The following is an 18,997-nucleotide window of genomic DNA, read 5'->3' as shown; positions in this document are numbered from 1 at the left end:
ACCTGCTGTAAGGTTTTTATTTCCAGCCAAAAAGTTCCCCCAGGTGAGGGCTGTGGGGGTGTTTCTGTAGGTCGGATGAGCTGCCCCTCAGGACCTTGGCCTGGGGGCACAGCCAGGGTGTGTGTGTGGGGGTGGCCTGGGAGCACTGAGCCCCAGGGGGAGCCTCTGTGTTGAGTATTGCTGGGGAGGACCCCTGGGAGACCCCCTCCCGGTGCCTGACAGGTCACTGGGGGTCCCCCAGGTGAGGTGGTCAGGCCTGGGACTTCAGATTCCAGGCATCGGGCAGGCCGTCGGGCCACCACGGGCGCCGGGGTACTTGGGGGCTGGGTTCAGGGTCCAGGAGGCCCAGGGCGAGGCTGTCCCTGGGTGCTGGGGTCCCGGTACCTGCGTGTGGGGGGGCACTGTGGGTAGGGCTGGGGCAACGTGGGCGTTGGGGCCACACGGGTCTGGGGAGGAAGCCTTGGCGGGGACACAGGGTCAGGGATGCCCAGGTCGGGGGCGCGCGGCCTCTGCGGGGCTCGAGCATTGCTGGGGGCGGGGCGGCGCTCGGGGTGTCCTCCGCTTGGGCGGGACGGACCAGGGCGGCGGCGGGCGTGGTTTCCGCGGGGCGGGCACTGCTGGGGGCGGGGCGGCGCTGGGCGTGTCCTCTGCTTGGGCGGTACGGACCAGGGCGGCGGTGGGCGTGGTTTCCGCGGGGCGGGCACTGCTGGGGGCGGGGCGACGCAAAACCTGGGCGGCAGTGGGCGTGGCCCCGCGGGCGGGCACTCCTGGGGGAGGGGCGGCGCTGGGCGTGTCCTCCGCTTGGGCGAGACGGACCAGGGCGGCGGTGGGCGTGGTTTCCGCTGGGCGGGCACTGCTGGGGGCGGGGCGACGCGGACCCTGGCGGCGGCGGCGGCGGCGGCCGCGGCGGCAGGAAATCCGAGCCGGGCCGGGCCGGCACGCGACCCCATCCCCATCCCGGCCCCTGCGGAAGGACTCCCGGGCTGGGCCGGGCCATGGACGCAGCGGAGCCGGGTAGGGGGCCCGGAGTCCGGGCCCGGGAGGGTCCTCTCCCTGCCGTCCCGCACTTCCTCAATTGAGGGCCTGTCCCTCCCGCTCCCGGGAGCCGAGGGAGGAGTTCCCCGAGCGGGGCGGACGCGGGACCCTTCATTGCGAGGACTCCAGGCCGGAGGGGGCCCGAGACAGCAGCCCCTGGCCCCCTCCCCCCTCGGAGTCCTCACCCCGGATGCCTGGGGGAGGGGGCCAGGAAGGGGAAGTGGCCGCTTCTGCTTCTGAATTTTGTGAGGGGGGCAGGGTGTCACGCCGCTGATGGAGAGGCGCGCGGGGTCCCCCACCCCCGGGGAGGGGGAAGTGCCGTCCTGGGGGGTGGGTGGCCAGCACACATATGTCAGGACTTGTGTTTCGGTGTGTCTTTGTGCACCTAGTGAGTGAGCCGAGTGTCATTCCATCTTTTTGTCCCTCTTTTTGTCCCTCTCTGTGCTCTCAAACCCTTCCCGCGTGCGTCTCTGCCGCAGGCTCCTGCCTGTCTGTCCCACGTGTTTCTGTCTGGCTTGGGGTCCCTGTAGTTCCATGTCAAGGCAGATCCTCTGTCTGCCGGACCCCTAGGACAGCGTGGGTGGGTCGTCTCCCTGGTCTGCGCCGTGTGGGTGTCGCTGCTTGGTTGTGAGTCCATCAGCCTGCCCCGAGTCGGTCCCAACCGAGCCCACGCTCCCTCACCCCGACTCCCACACCCGGCCCCTTCCTGGATACAGGCCTCCCAGGTGTCCCACACCCCCACAGGGCCAGGAGGGAAGGGGACACACACTCCGGTGAGGAGCTCTGGTGGAGGGAGGCAGTGACCGGCTCACCTGGGACACCCCTGCCCCCGACCAGGGCTTCCCCCGGTTCCCGAGAGCAGGAAGAGGTACAGTGATATCTTCCGGAGCCTGGACAACCTCGAGATCTCACTGGGGAACGTGTGAGTCTGAGTGTGGGACACCCACAAATCCTGGTGGGATGCTCCAGGAACCTGCAATACCTGGACCCACTTGCCTAGCAACTGAGGAGTCCGAGAGGACGCACCAAGCACTTGCTACCCAAAAGGCAACCCCCCAAATCCATTGGAAATCCCCACAGTGGTCCTAGGACCCCACATATCCTGCTTGTGGTCTCTGAAAACATTTGGGATCCCTGTAATCCTACTCTATGTACCTCAAAGTTGCCGGAGGCCCTTAAAACCCTTTCCCAAGTTCCATAAAAAACTCACCTATTCCCCCCCTCCCAAACCCCACCTCTCAGACCTCTCAGGTATGAGATACCACAGCAGTGGTACCCAAGACCGATCCTCAAATCCCTGGGGTCCCTGGCACCCCCAGGGGGACAGACTGACTGGAGGGTGGAATCCTGACACCCCTACCCACCAGGACCCTTGAGATGCTGGCAGGAGATATGGCACCCTCAGGAGACCCTGACCCTGACCAGGCCCCCACAGCCACGGTGGTGAGAGGGTTGGGGGGTCTCAGGGAGGGGGCCTCCGTGAGGACGGGGTCTCTGTGAGGGGGGTCTCTGTGAGGAGGGGGTCTCAGGGAGGGTGTCTCTGTGAGGGGGGTCTCCGTGAGGAGGGGTTCTCAGGGAGGAGCTTGCTCCCGAGTGCTTGCTCTCCCTCCAGCCCCAGACCAGTGAAAGCAGCGGCTGGAGCAGCCCCTCTGCCGAGGTCTCCGCACGCCTCACAGGTAGGGGCTTGGGGCCAGAGAGCCTCCCGGGCATGGGCCCGGGTGCCCTCAGGAAGCCCAGCCAGGGTAGGGAACCGGTGATCTCCCCAGCAGGGTAAAATCGCCACCAGGACGCCTGGGGGCATGGAACAGGTGCAGGGAGGGCTTCCCCTCAGGCCGTGCCCACCTGCCCCAGGGGAGGAACTGGATCTGCGGCTGGTTCGCACCAAGGGCGGTGTGAACGCAGCCCTGGAGTACGCCAAGACCTGGAGCCGCTACGCCAAGGAGCTGCTGGCCTGGATAGAGAAGAGGGCCAGCCACGGTGAGAGCCCCTTGCGTGCAGGGCCTGGCCCCCCCACCCCCCAACCCCTCAGGCTCTGGCCAGCCCTGGACCCCTCTTGTCTCCCCCTAGAGCTGGAGTTTGCCAAAAGCGTCATGAAGATTGCGGAGGCTGGCAGGGCGTCCCTGCATCAGCAGGTAGGCAGAAAAGCTCAGGGCCCGAGCCCCCTAGCGCCCCCGACACCACCCTGATGTCTGTCCCCCATCCCGCAGAGCCACATGCCCCTGCAGGACGTCTACACCCTGTTTCTGGAAAGGGACCTCAACCTGGGGACCCTGACCTTGGAGACCGTGGCCCAGCAGAAAAGAGACTATTACCAGGTGGGGGCGTCACCCCCCACCCCACCCCCACCGTCCGGCGGGGGCCGCGGCTCTGGGTGGCTGAGTGCCTCGCTCTCCCCACACAGCAGCACGCCCACCGGGCTGCGGGAGCCAGCGGGTGCAAGAGTGCAAGGCACCTGCGCGGTGCAGGACGCGCCCCGGGCCTCCGGGTCCAGGCAGGGTGGGGTGGCCGGAGGAGAGAAGGAGCGCAGGGGCCACGGCAGGGAGGGGCAATGCGGGGTCTCTGCCCGGAGGGGGTACCCCAGGCAGCGTCCCCGTTCCTGCCCCCCCCGCCCCCGCAGCCCCTCGCGGCCAAACGGACGGAGATCGAGAAATGGCGGAAAGAGTTCAAGGAGCAGTGGGTGAAGGAGCAGAAGCGGATGGTGAGCCCGGGGCGGGTGTCCGGGGCGGGGTGGCCCCGCAGGGCACATGCCATTGACCAACCCCCACCGGCCCCCAGAACGAGGCGCTGCAGGCGCTGCGGCGAGCCCAGCTCCAGTACGTGCAGCGCTGCGAGGACCTGCAGGCGCGCTCCCAGGGGTCCCCCGAGGACTCGGCCCCCCAGGCCTCGCCGGGGTCCAGCAAGCAGCAGGAGCGGCGGCGGCGATCGCGAGAGGAGGCTCAGGCCAAGGTGCGGGAGGCCCCGCCCCCGCCCGGCGGCCCCGCCCCGCGCCCCGGGCCCCGCAAACCCCGACCCCCGGCTCTCCGCAGGCGCAGGAGGCCGAGGCGCTGTACCAGGCCTGCGTCCGCGAGGCCAACGCCCGGCAGCAGGACCTGGAGGCCGCCAAGCAGCGGATCGTGTCCCACGTGCGCAAGCTGGTGCTGCAGGGGGACGAAGTGCTGAAGCGGGTGAGGACCCCCCCCCCCACTCCGGGCGCCCCCCGCGGGGCCGGTTCCCGACCCCCAGCTCCGCCCGCGGCCCCGGCCCGCCCTGACGGTGCCATCTCCTCCCGCAGGTGACCCTAGGCCTGTTCGGGCTGCGGGGGGCGCAGGCGGAGCACGGACCCCGCGCCTTCGCGGCCCTGGCGGAGTGCTGCGCGCCCTTCGAGCCCGGCCAGCGCTACCAGGAGTTCGTGAGGGGGCTGCGGCCCGACACGCCGCCGCCCCCGCCGCCCGCCTTTTCCTTCCAGGAGTTCGTGCCCGCGGCGCACAGGTGGGCCCGGGGCGCGGGTGGGGGGCCGTCCCTGGAGGGCCGGGCAGCGCCGTGGGGCCCAGCTCCCCTTCAGGGCCGGGGTCGGAGGCTATCCATGCTGAAGGGAGCGGGACGTGGGAGTAGCCGTGGTCAGTACTGGGGGATGCAAGCCCTTGAGTTTGCCAGGGAGTCAGGCCTGCTGCCCCCTTCCCTCAGCTCCCCTCTGGACCCGAGGAAGAGGCCCTCGGAGCCCCCACCTCCGCAGCTGGATGAGGGTGCGGACGTGGGCCCCGGCTGGCAGGGTGAGTGCTGGGGGATCGCGGGGAGGAGGGGGCTGGCACGGTGCTCACAACCTGCTCTCTCCCAGGGACCCCAGGCTCCACCCTGGGCAGCGACGGGGACAGCGTGGGCGGCGGCTGCGAGTCACAATCCCTGGACTCCCCAACTTCCAGCCCAGGTGGGGCCAGGACCCCCACTCTCCTCCTTCCACTGGCCAAGCTCTGATCCCCAATCTCTGACCTATCCCTTGCCCTCTGACCTACCTTACTCCCAGACCTTTTTCCTCAACTTCTGAGTCTCCCTCCAGGCCACTGGCCCATTCTTCTGCCTCAATCTTTGACCTGTCTGAAGAATTCTCTTCTGTCTACTGACCTGCTCCTCGAGGGCCCCTGTGGGTGGTTCTGCGAGCCCTGAAAACCAGGAGTGTCCCTTCACCCTTTGACCTCCCCATGACCCCTGTGCCCCCCCATCTGTGACCCCTGGCCCCAGGCCCTGGCCCGCGGCGACTGGTGAAGGCCTCGTCCACGGGCACTGAGTCCTCAGATGACCTCGAGGAGAGAGACACCGGTGAGGCCCGGCGGGCAGGGCGGGTGGAGTGGGCGGGGGGGGTGCAGGCCCTGACCCCTGTCCTGCAGACCTGGGAGACGGGCTGGAGAACGGGGCGGGGAGCCCCTTCAGGAAGTGGACGCTGTCCAGCGCTGCGCAGACCCACCGGCTACGGCGGCTGCGGGGCCCTGCCAAGTGCCGCGAGTGCGAGGCCTTCATGGTCAGCGGGACCGAGTGTGAGGAGGTAGGGCCTGGCCGCTGACCCCTGCTGACCTCTGTGTCCCCAGGACATCCCCTGACCCCAACCCAAGGGTCCCCACGACCTCCTCTTCCCCACTGGCCCCCGAGGCCCTGTGACCACCCCCATGATCTCCCATGACCCCTGCCCCAGCCCTGTGACCCCTGGGATCTCCCATGACCCACGACCCTACCCTGTGGCCCCCCTACCCCCCAGTGCTTTCTGACCTGCCACAAGCGCTGCCTGGAAACCCTGCTGATCCTCTGCGGACACAGAAGGCTCCCAGCCCGGACCCCGCTCTTTGGGGTTGACTTCCTGCAGTTGCCCAGGGACTTCCCGGAAGAGGTGCCCTTTGTGGTCAGCAGGTGCACGGCCGAAATAGAGCAGCGCGCCCTGGATGTGCAGGTGCCACTCCCTGCCCCGTCCCCCGAATGGCCCCTGCCCTGCTGGTGGCGGCAGTGCCCGAGCACATCTGCTCCCTCTGCCCTGCAGGGCATCTACCGGCTCAGCGGGTCGCGGGTCCGCGTGGAGCGGCTGTGCCAGGCTTTCGAGAATGGCCGCGCCCTGGTGGAGCTGTCAGGGAACTCCCCACATGACGTGTCCAGTGTCCTCAAGCGCTTTCTCCAGGAGGTGGGAGCTTGGGGCTGGGGCTGGGGCTGGGACAAGGGCAGAGGTGGGGGGCCGAGGACCCTCCACAGCCCACCCATGCCCGTGTCCCCCCAGCTCACCGACCCCGTGGTCCCCTTCCACCTCTACGACGCCTTCATCTCTCTGGCCAAGACCCTGCGTGCAGAGCCAGGGGACCCCGGGACCCCCGGCCCCGAGCTGATCCACTCGCTGAAGACTCTCCTGGGGCAGCTGCCTGACTCCAACTACAACACCCTGCGGCACCTGGTGGCTCACCTGTTCAGGTGACCCCTGACCCAAGCAGCTCACCTCGGCAGCCCCTGCCGGTGACCGTGACCTGCGCCTGACCCTCCTCCCCACACCGCCCCCAGGGTTGCTGGCCGGTGTGAGGAGAACAGAATGTCTGCCAACAACCTGGGCATCGTCTTTGGGCCAACACTTCTGCGGCCACCGGGTGGTGTGGGTGCTGCCGGGCCTGGCCCTGTGGCCTGCCTGCTGGACTCTGCGCACCAGGCCCAGCTCGTGGAGCTCCTCATCACGCAATATGAGCAGGTCTTCGGGATGGACGAGCTGCCCCCGGCCATTGAGACCCCACCCCGCCACCCCAGCCCGGGCCCCGGGCCCCTCGCGAGCAGCCTCCAGCCACCAACCCCACAGCTCGTGCCGGACCCCCCGCCCCCAGCCCTGGCCTCGGACCCGGAGCCCCTGCCCCGGAGCTCCCTGGAGCAGTGCCCTGAGGCCACAGCCCCTGAGGTAGGCACCCGTGGGCTCGCTCTGCTGGGTCCCCCCCTTTCCAGCCCGTGCTCCTCCTGGAAGAGAGCGTGGAGGATGGGGTGGTGGGTGCACACTCCTGGAGTAACGGCTAGGCGCGGCCCTGCGGAGGCGCTCGTGGGGCGAATCTGGGCACTGCGACGTGCCTGGCCTTGTTCTAGAAACGGCAATGAGCCAGGTGGACAGACCCCGTCCCTGGGGTGAGGCTGACAAACAGCGCATGAGACGCGGAGGAGACTTGGGGGGCATCCAGGCCGAGGGAGTGGCTGTACCCAGGCCCCGAGGTGGGACCACCCACCTGGCGTCTGGGGCCCTGCCGGACATCGGAGTGGATGAGTGACACGAAGGTGTTAGGAGGCGAGGCCAGGGGCTCAGCACAGCAGCTGATGCTCACAGGCTTGCACAGGCTCGTCTAAGCTTCCTGCCACCCTCGCCACAACCCCGAGAGGTGGAGGCCGTGAGTGAAGACAGGAGGCAAACTAGGAGTGACTCTCCCGGGAAGGGCGACGCGGCGTCGGCGTAGGCTGTGAACCAGGCCGGGGGCTGTGGGTGGCCAGCTCGGTCTGGGCAGACCTCCTCCCGGGACCCCCAGGGCTGGGACAAGGGGCTGCCTGCAGGCTGTGGGGTCTCAGAACGGGGATGGCAAAGAGCTCCAGCTGCTATGGCCACCTAGCTGAGGGGGTTCTCCGACAGCAGAGCTTACCGCTGATCAGGGCAGGCAGGTGGTGCCGTTTTTGTTCTTTATTTTTTTTAGGGCAGTTGTGGGTTTTCAGGAAAACCATGAAGAGAGCGCCAAGCTCCCATATCCCACCTGCTCTCCCTGTGGCTCATGCTGCATTAGGGCAATCGGCACCTTCCTTACACTCGACAACCACTGTAGTTATATCACTGGCTACGTTCCACTGTGCACGTCGGGCTCGCTCCCTGTGTTTGTAAAGTTCTGTAGTTCTTTTTAATTTGTATTCTGGTAACACATACAACCCAAGGCAGAACGATGGAAGGCTTCGGTTAGGAGCAGAACTAAAAAGAAGTTTTGCATGTCCAGGAACGAACCCTCAGCTCGCCAAGAGCTGTGAGGTGCTGGGGCTTATTGTTGGGGTCTCACTCCTGGGTTTCTCCCTGCAGACCCCGACTCTGCTGAGTGACCTGGCAGAGGAAGTGGCAGAAGACACCAAAAATGGGGAAGAGGAAGGTGAGCACACTGGGGAGCCCTGTTGCTCTGGGGGTGCCCCTGCCCCGGGGTGGCTTGGCAGGAGGTGATTCCCGAGGGAGTAACCAGCCCTGCCCACCCTGCCTCACAGCGTCCAGCCAAGGCTCCGAGGACCTGCCCCTGGGGACGCAGTCCCGCGGCCATTTCAGCCGCCAGCCAGTGAAGTACCCCCGGGGGGGTGTGCGGCCCGTCACCCTCCAGCTGTCCAGCCTGGCCCTGGTGGCTTCCAAGCTGGGTGAAGAGACCCCTGTTGCATCAGGGCTGCCAGGGAGCTTGCGGGGTCGGGGGTCTGGCCTTGCCCCCGCCTCCTCTGAGGGCAGCCCCCTGCGCCGCGCCCCTCTGCCCAAGCACTTTGAGATCACACAGGAGACAGCCCGGCTCCTCTCCAAGCTGCACGGTGACGCCGTGCCCAGGGCCGTGTGCTGCCCGGACGCCCAGCCCGAGGAAGCCGAGGACCATCTCTGACCAGCCCCCACCCCCACGTGGACGACCCACCTGTCCCCACCCCACTCCGTGGTCAGACACTGAGCCAGGAGTTTAGTCCCTGGGGCTCCTGGAGAGCTCCTGTAAGGAGAGAGAAGATGGTCCGGGAAGCCTAAAGCCCTGTCTGGGCAACGTCTGGGGCCCCCCACCCCACCAGTCACCGGTCACTGTCAGGCATCGGGGTCACAGGTCACAGGATCCTTGGGGTCCACCTGGGCCCTTGTCACTTTGGTGGTGACCACTCCCCCTCTCCTCCTTGTGGGGCCCGTGTCTCGGGGAGGGGCGGGCAGCCCAGACCCACTCCCCTCCCCCCGAATAAACTGTGACCTGAGTGCATGCGCATCTTTCCCGGGAGGTGGCGGGGAGAAGGCTGGGAGGGCAGCCGCGGTGCCTGAGGCCCCCTCTCTTGCACCCTGAGCGCCAGGGTGAGTCACGCCGGCCTCCCGGAACTCGGCGTCCCCAGTCCGGCCCTGCACAGCGCGACAAACAGAGTGCAGATAACCGGGACAATAGGGCTGTGTGCTGCGGGCCGTGGGAGCCGGGGCCGCGGGGAGGCCCGGAGGGCGGCGTGGGCGGGGCCGGGAGGGGGCCCGAGGGGTGTGCGGGCGCCGAGCAGCCCCTACCGCGACCGCGGAGGCGGGCGGGGGTCGCGGCTCCGAGAGCCGGGTCGGATCAGGGCGGGGCTTGCGGCTCCGCCACCGATTGGACGCGGGGGAGGGGGCGGGGCGGGCCGGGGGCGCGGGCCCGAGACCACCCGGAACCGCGCCCGGGGCGGAGCGCGGTCTCTGCGGGATCCTCCGGCCGCCGAGCCACCGGGTCCCGAAGGTGCGGAGCTGCGGGCGCCTCAGGTGTGCGGGGGCCGGGGGGAGCCCGCGCCGGAAAGGGAGAGGGGCGTCCGGCCCGGGCCCGGCCCCGCCCCTCCCACCGCCCGCCCGTGGGCCTCGGCCGGTTCCCCCCGCCCCGCACCCAGGCCGCGGCGCGACGGCGTCCAGGTGAGGCCGGGCGGGGCGCGCCGGGGTCCGCGGCCTCCCGGGGCGTCTCCGGGACCCTGCGCGCGGCACGTGCCCGCGGGGCTGGGGCACCGCCCCCTCCGCCTCCCCCTGCCCCCTCCTCTCCCCGCCTCCCGGTCTCCCCCTTTGTCCTGGGGCCACCGGGGCGCTCTTTCCGTCCCGGGACGGCCCGCCGCCCACAGCCGGAGTCCTTGCACTGGCCGCCCCCCTCCTCCGCCTCCCGCCGGGAACCCCCGTCTCCTCTCGAGGCTCCGCCTCCGGTCCCGCCCCCACCCGTGGGCCGCGCGGGCGCGCGGATCGTGGGTGGGTTTTGTTTTGCGGCTTCAGGTCAAGGAACAAAGGGCGCGGCCCCCTCAGACCGGGAGCCGGTTCTCGCAGCCTGTGCGCCCGAGCAGCCCCGCACCCATGGAGGGGGCGGCCCCCGAGTCACCCTGGCCCCCTGGGATCTGCGCCGGCCGCTGCCCCGGGCCTTGCACCCACGCTGCACCCTGACCCCCTGTACCCGCAGATCCGGGCCATGGCGCGCTGCCACTACAACGAGTCGGTCGGCTTCTTCTACAACAACAGCGGCAAGGAGCTCAGCCCCCACTGGCGGCCCAAGGACGTGGTGGTGGTGGCGCTGGGGCTGACGGTCAGCGCGCTGGTGCTGCTCACCAACCTGCTGGTCATCGCAGCCATCGCCGCCAACCGCCGCTTCCACCAGCCCATCTACTACCTGCTGGGCAACCTGGCAGCTGCCGACCTCTTCGCGGGCGTGGCCTACCTCTTCCTCATGTTCCACACCGGCCCACGCACCGCCCGGCTCTCGCTCGACGGCTGGTTCCTGCGGCAGGGCCTGCTGGACACCAGCCTGACGGCCTCGGTGGCCACGCTGCTGGCCATCGCCGTAGAGCGGCACCGCAGCGTCATGGCCGTGCAGCTGCACAGCCGCCTGCCCCGCGGCCGCGTTCTGCTACTCATCATGGGCGTGTGGGTGGCCGCGCTAGGCCTGGGGCTGCTGCCAGCCCACTCGTGGCATTGCCTGTGTGCTCTGGACCGCTGCTCGCGCATGGCGCCCCTGCTCAGCCGCGCCTACCTGGCCGCCTGGGCCCTGTCCAGCCTGCTCGTCTTCCTGCTCATGGTGGCCGTCTACACCCGCATCTACTTCTACGTGCGGCGGCGGGTGCAGCGCATGGCAGAGCACGTCAGCTGCCACCCCCGCTACCGCGAGACCACGCTCAGCCTGGTCAAGACGGTGGTCATCATCCTGGGTGAGTGCGGTGGCCCGCCCACGGGGCTGGGAGCCGGATCTGGGGCGAACTCTGCAGAAGTGTGAGGTTTTGTGGGAGTAGGGGGTCAAGCCAGCTGTTGAAGACAGAACGCACTGGGGGGTGGGGGTGGAGAGCAGGAGGCCAAGAACATACAGAGGCCCTGCCCAGGGCTCCTCTTCCCGCCCCAGGTGACCAGCCTGTTCCACAGTGTCCCCATCCTGCAGGCAGAGCAAGGCCCCTGCAGGTCCGTGCCTGAGCCCAGAGCTGGGGCTGCCTGCCCTGCTCACCCCGGCTCCTCCCACAGGGGCGTTTGTGGTCTGCTGGACGCCTGCCCAGGTGGTGCTGCTCCTGGACGGCCTGAACTGCAAGTCCTGCGATGTCCTGGCCGTGGAGAAGTACTTCCTGCTGCTGGCTGAGGCCAACTCGCTGGTCAACGCCGTGGTGTACTCGTGCCGGGATGCCGAGATGCGCCGCACCTTCCGCCGCCTGCTCTGCTGCCAGTGCCTCCGCCGGGCTGCCCACAAGCCTGCACGCTGCACACCCTCCACCCACACGGGCACCAGCGCTCGCCTCGTGCTCCCTGAGAACGGCCACCCCCTGGTGGACTCCATCCTGTAGCCCCCCGACTGCGCAGATCACCCCAGCCTGTGACGCACTGGAAGGCAGACGGGTGCCCCGGCCCCTGCCACCCACCCCGGAGCAGGGTTGGAGCTTGGGTTGTCACAAACACAGGATCTGTCTGGCTTCTCAGTCATCTCAGGTTTGGGGCTCCTGAACAGATGTTTTACCTGGCACGTTGCTGGTAAGCCCTGGGGCCTGGCAGACGAGGGGCAGCAAGAAGGGACCACAGATGCACTGTGTGCCTGAGGTGCGTTGTCTCGGGGCACAGGCCTGGCAGCCTTGGGGGTGCACCTGCCCCTGTGAGAGTTGAGGGGCCTCGGGTGGGGGCGTGGTACGAGGAGTGAACCCTTCTTTCTGCCCTGCGTCCCCCGAGCATCGTGTCACCAGCTCAGTCCAGCCACCTGGTCCCTGGAGTGTCCGCTGGGGCCTGGCTGCCCCTGCCTGGCTCCTCCGTGTCTGGCCATCCTGTGCCAGCTGTCCTGCCTCCTTGTCTTCTCTCCCACCTCTGTGGTTTGCCTCCCACCTGCCTGCCTGGCTGTCGGCCCCCACCCCCCCTCCAGGGAGGCCTCTGCCTGCTAGAGCCCTGACTCTCCCACCCGCCCTGTGTCTGAGGCGGGTGGTTTGAGGGCCTGACCCCACGCGGGAGCCACAGGCGGGGGGGTACCCGGTGTGGGAAGAGGCTCGGAGAGGGGCGTTTCCTGCGCTCCTCAGCTGTGCCTGGCACGCGGACAAGGGCATGGCTGCGTTTTTAATCCCCTCTTGCCCCATATCCACACTGGCTTTCACGTAAGGACGGCAGCTCAGAGAGGTGGAGATCCGGCCGGGGTCACACAGCGTGGACGGTGCACCGGGGCCTCGCTGCTCCCGAGCTCAGCCGGCTCCCTCCGCCCGGCCCACGCGAGTTAGGCCCCACCGAGGGCACCCCTGCAGGCTGTGGTCCCCCCACTGGTCCCCAAGGAGAGCGCCTTCAACCGAAACCTGTGTTGCCCAAATACACACTTCTAGGTCTTTCCCCGCCACCGACGGGCCGGCGCCGAGGAGCCCCCGCACCGGCACGTCCTTCCCGCGCTGGGCCCGGAGGGGGTGGGGATGGGGGGAGGGAGGCTCCTCCCGGCGGGCTGGCGAGTGTCCGGGGCGCGGACGAGGAGCTGGGGCGGGGGGACCGCGGGCGGCGAGAGGTGCTGCAGGGCGCGTGCGCGTCGGAGGGGGCGGGGGCGGGGCGGGCGGAGGGGGAGCGCCTCGGAATCCACGAGTGGGAAGCGCCGTTGTCATGGCAACCTCCGTCGGCTTCTGCGACGCTGAGGGGAGTGGCTGGGCGGGTATCCCCGGGTAGTGCGCACCGATTGGCTGGTCGCGGCGGGGGGCGGGGCCAGGGGCAGAGCTGGGCGGCGGTTGGCTGCTGCCTTTGTCGGGTGGCGCCGCCGTGGATGCTCCGGGCGACGCGCTGCGCAGCTCGGGCTGTCCCGGGAAGGGTCGGCTGGGGTCCCGGGCGGCGGGCGTGGGAGGGAGGCTGGCGGGAGCGGGGAGCGCTCCGGGCCCAGGGGGGAGGCCGACTCTGCCCCCGCCGAGCAGGCAGACGCAGCCCCGTGTTTGACGGGCTAGGAAGGGGGAACGGGCTGGAGACCCTGGGAAGGACGAGGCCTTGGTGGACGGGGCCCGGCCGGGGGTGCGGGAGGCCCCTGGTGGTGCGTGCTGTGCGGGAGGCCCTTGGTGGTCCGGGGGTGCCGGAGGCCCCTGGTGGTCCGGGTGTGCGGGAGGCGGGGAGAGGCACGAGCAAAGCCGCGCCCCTCAGGCCTGCTGTCCCTTCTGCTGTGCAGCCCTCCCGCTCCCTCTCCGCTCCCCCCACCCTGTTTGCGCGGGAATCTGGAGCCTTGTGCCGGGGAAGCCGGAGGCCCAGGGGGTCTCTGTGCTCCCCTCCTGTGCAAGCCGCTGTCAGGAGAGTGTAGGGGCACAGGGAGGGCCTGGCGGGGAGACCTGTCTGTCTTCCCTCAGTCGCACCTCAGAGTTGGGGTACCCAGTGCCTGGCACTCAGCATTCGGTAAGGTTTTGCGGAACTGAAGAGCTTCTGGGACTTGTAGGAACTGGGAGCTGGGAGCTGGGAGCTGGCGTTGCCACAGTGGTCCGCGTGTGGCTGTGGGCTCCTGAAGGGAGTGCCAAAGGCACTGCTGTTTTTTCCTTAAGATTCCAGTCTCCAAAATGGGCTTTACATCTCGATGCAGTCGGTCCCCTCTTTCTGGCTGTCCCCAAAGACAGCTCTTTTTAAGTCCAAGAAATTAAACAGGTGGGAGCTCTACGTGTGGATGACCTTACCATAGCCACCAGGCACTGAGTTCCTGGCTCCTGACCTCTTTCTGAGGTCGGAAGACCCCTGGGCTTTTATTTAGAGGCCTAGAAAAAGCCTCGGAGCCCTGCACTTGAGTGGACCTGGCCTCGGTAGGAGCTCTGGGTTCTGAGGTCGCCGCGCAGCACAGCCCAGTGCCACCCTTGCCTTTGGAGGAGATGCGTCCTGGGTGGGCCTTTCCTTGCCGAGGGCTGCAGCCTGGGGGGTTCTCAGCCCGGGAGAGCCTGGGTGGGGGGCCTTCTACGCGTCTTTCGGTCCCCAGCCTCTTGCAGCGCTCCCGCCACCCCCTTCCTAGGCTGGAAGGATTTCTGCCCCTCACCTGTTTCATCCCCATAAGCAGGTAAGGGAAGACGCCTGCTGTCCTCAGGCCTGGCTTCCTAACGCCCTGCTGCATCTTTGGGAAGGTGGTTCTGGATGCTTGCGCTGAATTCACATTGTCATGTAGCAGGTACTCTCGGAGTATTGGACCATGTGCAGGCTCAGCTCCGGTTGCTGCAGCCATCTCAGGCTGCCTTTGTGCCCTCTGGGCACCTCCTGGGGAGGGGAGGTCTGCTTCTGAGTGGACCTCCCGCAGGCACTTTCTCTTTCTTCCCTTTTACAACACCAATAAGGGGCAGAAACATTTTTTCTCATTTGCTGTATCGTACATAGCCTTATTTTTTCATAATAAATTTTGCAGCCTGCCGGTTTACATTGGTGATTTGTTTGTGCCTCCCGACTGCCTGTGAGTGGCTTCCGGTGCTCTCAGCCTCGCGTGGGCTCCTGTCTGGACTGCCAGGCTCCGGGTTGCTCCCCTCCTTCCATGGTCCTGAACCAAGATTCCAATCGTGGGGTCCGTGTGAAAATTTGTGCAAGCTTTGGGCTGTCCCCCAGAACAGTACTCTTGCATTCCTCATCCTCGGGGGTCTTCAGGGGCCACGGGGTCCTGGAGCCTGGATTCTGCTCAAGTCCCGAGAAGTCAGGACGAGGCCTCCAGACCCGGGAACCGGGAGGGAGGTTGTGGAAACCGCCAGGTCAGAAGCAGACAGCCAGCAGTGGCAGCCTGCCCCCTCCGAGTCACTTGTGTGCTGGAGTGACAGGTGTGTCGCAGGATTGGCAGGTTGCGGGTGCAGCGGCCACTTTTCGAACGTCTGTGGCTGCCAGGGCGCTGGAGAGCTGTGCGGTCCCAAATGGCAGCCACAGCGTCCCTTTAAAATCGAAAGGGTTGGGTTCGGGTTAGTTCTTCCTTCGTGCCAGCGACATTCCAGGGCTTGGCTCCCACCGTGGTGCTACTGCAGGGTAAAGCTGCCCGGCCCCTGCTCCTCAGTCGCTGGCTCGTGGCAGGGCCCGTGTGGCGGAGAAGGCCGGCCCAGGGGCTGCATCAAGTTCCGTGTTCCCCAGCCTGGGGGGTGGATAATTCAACAAATGGGAATTACCTTGGAGCCTGAGGTGTGTTTGTGACTATACAGATCTTAATCTCCAGGGTCACGTATCAGTATTGGTTTGCATTCTTAATATAGGAAGACAATTAGAAATAAACAAATTCAGAAAATCGTTTTGTTTTCCTCCAAATGGGGACACTGTGTCAGGGTCCATTTACACTTTCAATTTGAGCAAATCCAGTGTGAGATGTTGCAGGGTGCTTTCTGTGTTTCCTTTATGTAGTCTATAAAACCACAGCTCAAATTTGTGTTAGTTTGTAGCAGCCGGGTATAATAGAAAATGACCACTGGAGAATGGTGATGAGATTTTTGGGACAAAGAAACTGCAGATTGAACAGAAACAGGATGGAGAATGGCCCCTTTGCAGATATTTAGGAGCAAGTCGTGTGGTGTGTGGGGTGGCCTGAGGCTAAAATGACTGGATGCGGAAGATAAGGTTCAGGAGAACCGGCAGGGCTTGCACATAAGGCCTTCCTAGATTTTCTTAGGAAGAAAAGATTTCTCTGAACCTTTTTTTTTTTTTTTTTTTTTTACTTTTTGCATGTATTACTTGTTAGGTATATTCTACCAGTAGAGATTTGCATGGTTTTCTTAATTGCCCCAGTATTTCTTTTTTAATCTTTTGTTTAAAAAAATTTTTTTTTCAAATGACCAAAAACTATGACTTGCATGCCATTGTTGTGCAAGGGCCGTGCCTATCTTCTCCCTGTCGTTCCTGTTTTAGTACACGCTCATCTGTAAATCCTAGGTAGTAAGCTGTTGGCTGAGCGGTGTACCCTGTCGCGGTCCCTTTGGACCAGGAGACGTGATGACCAGAGTGCCTGAGCACGGACGTCAGTGCCCGCCAGCAAGCACGGAGCTCTCCGCGTGCCCGGCACAGCATAGCGGCTGATGGCGGTGGAATCGGACTTAATGGAAAGCCTCATGGTAGACCTTCCCCTGGTCTCATGAGAAGCCCGTCACAGGTTGGGAAGTAGCAGGTCACTTGGGGCATGTCCCCCACTCAGTTAAACCCACCTCGGCAGCGTCTGCACGGGGCCAGGTCTACTTTATGTCAGTGGTGGGACTCCACAGAGCCTGTGCCTCTGTCTTCTCTTCATAATAAGCCGCAGAAGCTGTGGAATAACTTCTGCTCACTGTGAAAGCTTTTTGCGGGATCTGAAGTACAATGTGAGGTGGGAGGAAGGCAGAGCAGTTCCCAAATCTCCAGTGTATCAGGAGGTTTAATGACTTCATCCCCTAAATCCAAGATCCACCCGCTTGACTCTGAGGTGAGCCCTCACCACTGCCGGGCCACTCAGGCCATCTTAGCTCCACGTACGCCTTCCTGCAGTCCGCTCTGAACAGAGCAGTCATGGAATTCTTTTTTAAAAATTCAGTTCATGAGGTGTGGACAAATAGGTTATTGGAATAGGATCAAAAGTCCAGGAATGAACCCATATGTTTATGGTAAATTGATTTTCTACCAGGGTGCCAAGACAATTCAGCGGGGAAAGAGACTTTCCAACAAAGGGTTCTGGGACAAGTGGAATCCACCTAAAGGAGTGAAGTTGGACGCCTACCTCACTGTGTGCAAAAATCAATTCGAAATGGACCAAAGACCTCACTGGAAGAGCTAAAACTCCTAGATACCTTAAAGCAATCAAGGAAAAAATATATACATTGGACTTCATCAAAATTGAAACTTTGGTGCTTCAAAGGAAAGACAACCCTTAGAATGGAGAAAATATTTGAAAATAACATATCTGATAAGGGTTTAGTATCCAGAATGTATAAAGAACTACTACTACTCTACAACAAAAAGACAACCCAATTAGAAAATGGACAAAAGATGTGAATAGACATTTCTCCAAAGAAGACATACATACGGCCAGAAAGCACACTAAAAAATGCTCGACATCGTTAGCTATCAGGGGTATGCAAAGGAAAACCACAAGATGCCAGTTTGTGCCCGCTAGGATGACTATGATCCTCTGATGGTGAGGACGTGGGGAAATCGGAGCCTCATACACTGCAAGTGTAACATGCTGCAGCCACTTTGAAAATAGTCTGGTAGTTCCTCAAGAAGTTACACGTAGGGTTACCATGTGACGCGGCCCCTCGGCTCCTAGGTGTGTACCAGGAGAAATGAAAACATCCCACTCAAAAGCCAGTACACGCGTGTTCAGGTCAACTCTGGTCACGAGATTCCCGAAGGTGGAGACAGCCTGAAAGTCTACAACGGGCATGGACTAAGGAAACGTGGCAAATCTCTGCTTGGGAGTGTTTCTCCATCACAAAAAGGAATGGAGGACAGAAGCCACAACATGGATGTACCTTGAAGACATTCAACTAAATGAATCGTCAGTTATGACAGGCTGTGTATTGTGTGATCCCGTGATATAAAATGTCCAAAATAGGCAAATCCACGGGAACAGAAGAAGGGTGGGGAGTGACTGCTGATGGGGACAGGGTTCCTGGGGGGTGATGAGAATGTTCTGGAATAAAACACTGGCAATGGCTACACATCCTTGTGACTATACTAAACCCACTGAGTTGTACACTATAAAAAGGTGAATTTTACAGTCAATGAATGGTGTCTCAAAAGAGTCAAATCTGAAAAAGATGCACCAGACGCCCTGTGGCAGCCACTGGTGTGAAACCCTCGGTAGCCTCTGTGTGAGCCCCCAGCTGCTGGAGGCTGGGCAGGGAGCGCAGGTGCAGGGCGGGCACAGCTGCCTGGGGTTTCTCCTCCACGGTCCTCGGCCGCGAGCACCTCTGTGGGGAGGTTTCACACTCACGGGTTCGGGGTCGGGGTCCTCTGTCCCCCCAGGTCCCGTGCCGTCAGCAGCTCGTGGGTCCGCCCTCCCCGCAGCCTGTACACAGCGGCGCCCGGGTCCCCTCGCCCGGCCTGCCCCAGGGGTGCGGCTCTGCTGAGGGGGTGTTGGGGGCTGGCCCGGGGCACGTGGTGAGTTCAGAGCTGGCCGGGCAGGGAGACCCGGGAGCAGGGGCGGGACAGGCCCGGCATTCCCAGGCGGAGCCGGAGGGTCGCGTCTCCCAAGTCCAGACCCAGCAGGGCTGGCCAGGGCCCGGGCGTCACCTGCGCATCCACGGGGCTCGGTCTTCCCAGGCCAGGGCGGCTGGCAGGGTCTCGCCCCCCCACCCCCGCTGTCCATGGCACCACCCCTTGGGGACCCCCGGGCGCCTGGGCCGGGGTGGCGGGTGACGCCCCTTTCTCCACCGCGGTTCCCTTTCTCGGGAGCGATTTGACGGTAACTCGACGAACTGTTACTTCCAGGGCTCGTCACAGGTTTTCCCTGTAAAATTGTCCACCTATTTTTGCGCTGATCTTTTTACTTTGAGGGGCGGACGTGGCCCCGGAGGGGTGTGGGGTGCAAGCCGCCTGGGCCGGGTCCTCGCCGGGCTCTGCCGCCCCCCCCCCCCCGTCCCGGCCACGTGGCCTGCGGTCCCTCTCGGAATCCGCCCTGAGCTCAGAGCTTCCCGCCGGTTCGGCGCCACGTTTTTCCCGTTAAAGCGAGTTCTGCTCGCCCCGCACCCTTTCCTGCTGGGCCCCGGGGCCCTGTCGCCCGGAGCATCTGGTTCTGGGCCTGAAACCCCAGGGCGGCCTCGACCCCTCCCCACAGCCCCACGTCCCTCGGGCACAGCGAGGGCCTGGGGGCTGCCCCTGCACACCCCACCACGCGCGCTGCCCGGGGCGGCCTCCAGGGGCACAGTCGGC

The 18,997-nt window shown here is 64.9% G+C and overlaps 3 protein-coding genes across 10 annotated transcripts; 2 read left to right on the top strand and 1 right to left on the bottom strand.

Annotated features, from left to right (window-relative positions):
- Positions 1 to 250: 250 nt before the first annotated feature.
- On the bottom strand, positions 251 to 997 carry LOC119520195 (proline-rich protein 2-like). The gene has a single exon (XM_037817897.1). The coding sequence runs from the start codon at positions 995 to 997 to the stop codon at positions 251 to 253; it is 747 nt and encodes a 248-aa protein (XP_037673825.1).
- On the top strand, positions 868 to 8,968 carry LOC119520468 (GEM interacting protein). 8 transcript variants are annotated; one of them, XM_037818348.1, is made up of 21 exons: positions 868 to 1,014; positions 1,873 to 1,957; positions 2,403 to 2,478; positions 2,648 to 2,711; positions 2,887 to 3,012; positions 3,103 to 3,167; positions 3,243 to 3,350; positions 3,653 to 3,733; positions 3,811 to 3,981; positions 4,062 to 4,199; positions 4,307 to 4,503; positions 4,699 to 4,784; positions 4,850 to 4,939; positions 5,251 to 5,328; positions 5,397 to 5,551; positions 5,762 to 5,950; positions 6,038 to 6,175; positions 6,269 to 6,456; positions 6,544 to 6,925; positions 8,069 to 8,135; positions 8,245 to 8,968. In XM_037818348.1, the coding sequence occupies exons 1-21, from the start codon at positions 996 to 998 to the stop codon at positions 8,616 to 8,618; spliced, it is 2,877 nt and encodes a 958-aa protein (XP_037674276.1). In that variant the 5' UTR covers positions 868 to 995; the 3' UTR covers positions 8,619 to 8,968. The 8 variants fall into 8 exon arrangements, with proteins under 8 accessions (XP_037674276.1, XP_037674275.1, XP_037674277.1 ...); XM_037818347.1 differs by lacking the exon at positions 2,403 to 2,478 and having other exon boundaries at positions 2,805 to 3,012; XM_037818349.1 differs by lacking the exon at positions 2,403 to 2,478 and having other exon boundaries at positions 2,802 to 3,012; positions 4,699 to 4,757.
- A 682-nt stretch (positions 8,969 to 9,650) lies between these two features.
- On the top strand, positions 9,651 to 12,611 carry LPAR2 (lysophosphatidic acid receptor 2). Its single transcript, XM_037818355.1, has 2 exons — positions 9,651 to 10,896; positions 11,201 to 12,611. Exons 1-2 carry the CDS (start codon positions 10,164 to 10,166, stop codon positions 11,512 to 11,514), a joined length of 1,047 nt encoding a protein of 348 aa, XP_037674283.1. The 5' UTR covers positions 9,651 to 10,163; the 3' UTR covers positions 11,515 to 12,611.
- Positions 12,612 to 18,997: the final 6,386 nt, after the last annotated feature.

This window comes from Choloepus didactylus, chromosome 25, assembly GCF_015220235.1.
Source record: "Choloepus didactylus isolate mChoDid1 chromosome 25, mChoDid1.pri, whole genome shotgun sequence".
Lineage (NCBI taxonomy): Eukaryota > Metazoa > Chordata > Mammalia > Pilosa > Megalonychidae > Choloepus > Choloepus didactylus.
The sequence above is the reverse complement of the archived record's forward strand: the minus strand, read 5'-3'. Positions and strand labels throughout refer to the sequence as shown.

What these genes read in the sequence shown, in the direction of transcription:
- LOC119520195 (XM_037817897.1), bottom strand. Translation starts at nt 997, where the DNA reads ATGGCCCGGCCCAGCCCGGGAGTCCTTCCGCAGGGGCCGGGATGGGGA.
- LOC119520468 (XM_037818346.1), top strand. An exon ending in GCGGGACCGAGTGTGAGGAG is followed by an intron (nt 5,552 to 5,761) that starts GTAGGGCCTGGC and finishes CCTACCCCCCAG; the next exon opens with TGCTTTCTGACCTGCCACAA. An exon ending in CTGAGGCCACAGCCCCTGAG is followed by an intron (nt 6,926 to 8,068) that starts GTAGGCACCCGT and finishes TTCTCCCTGCAG; the next exon opens with ACCCCGACTCTGCTGAGTGA.
- LPAR2 (XM_037818355.1), top strand. Translation starts at nt 10,164, where the DNA reads ATGGCGCGCTGCCACTACAACGAGTCGGTCGGCTTCTTCTACAACAAC. An exon ending in GACGGTGGTCATCATCCTGG is followed by an intron (nt 10,897 to 11,200) that starts GTGAGTGCGGTG and finishes CTCCTCCCACAG; the next exon opens with GGGCGTTTGTGGTCTGCTGG.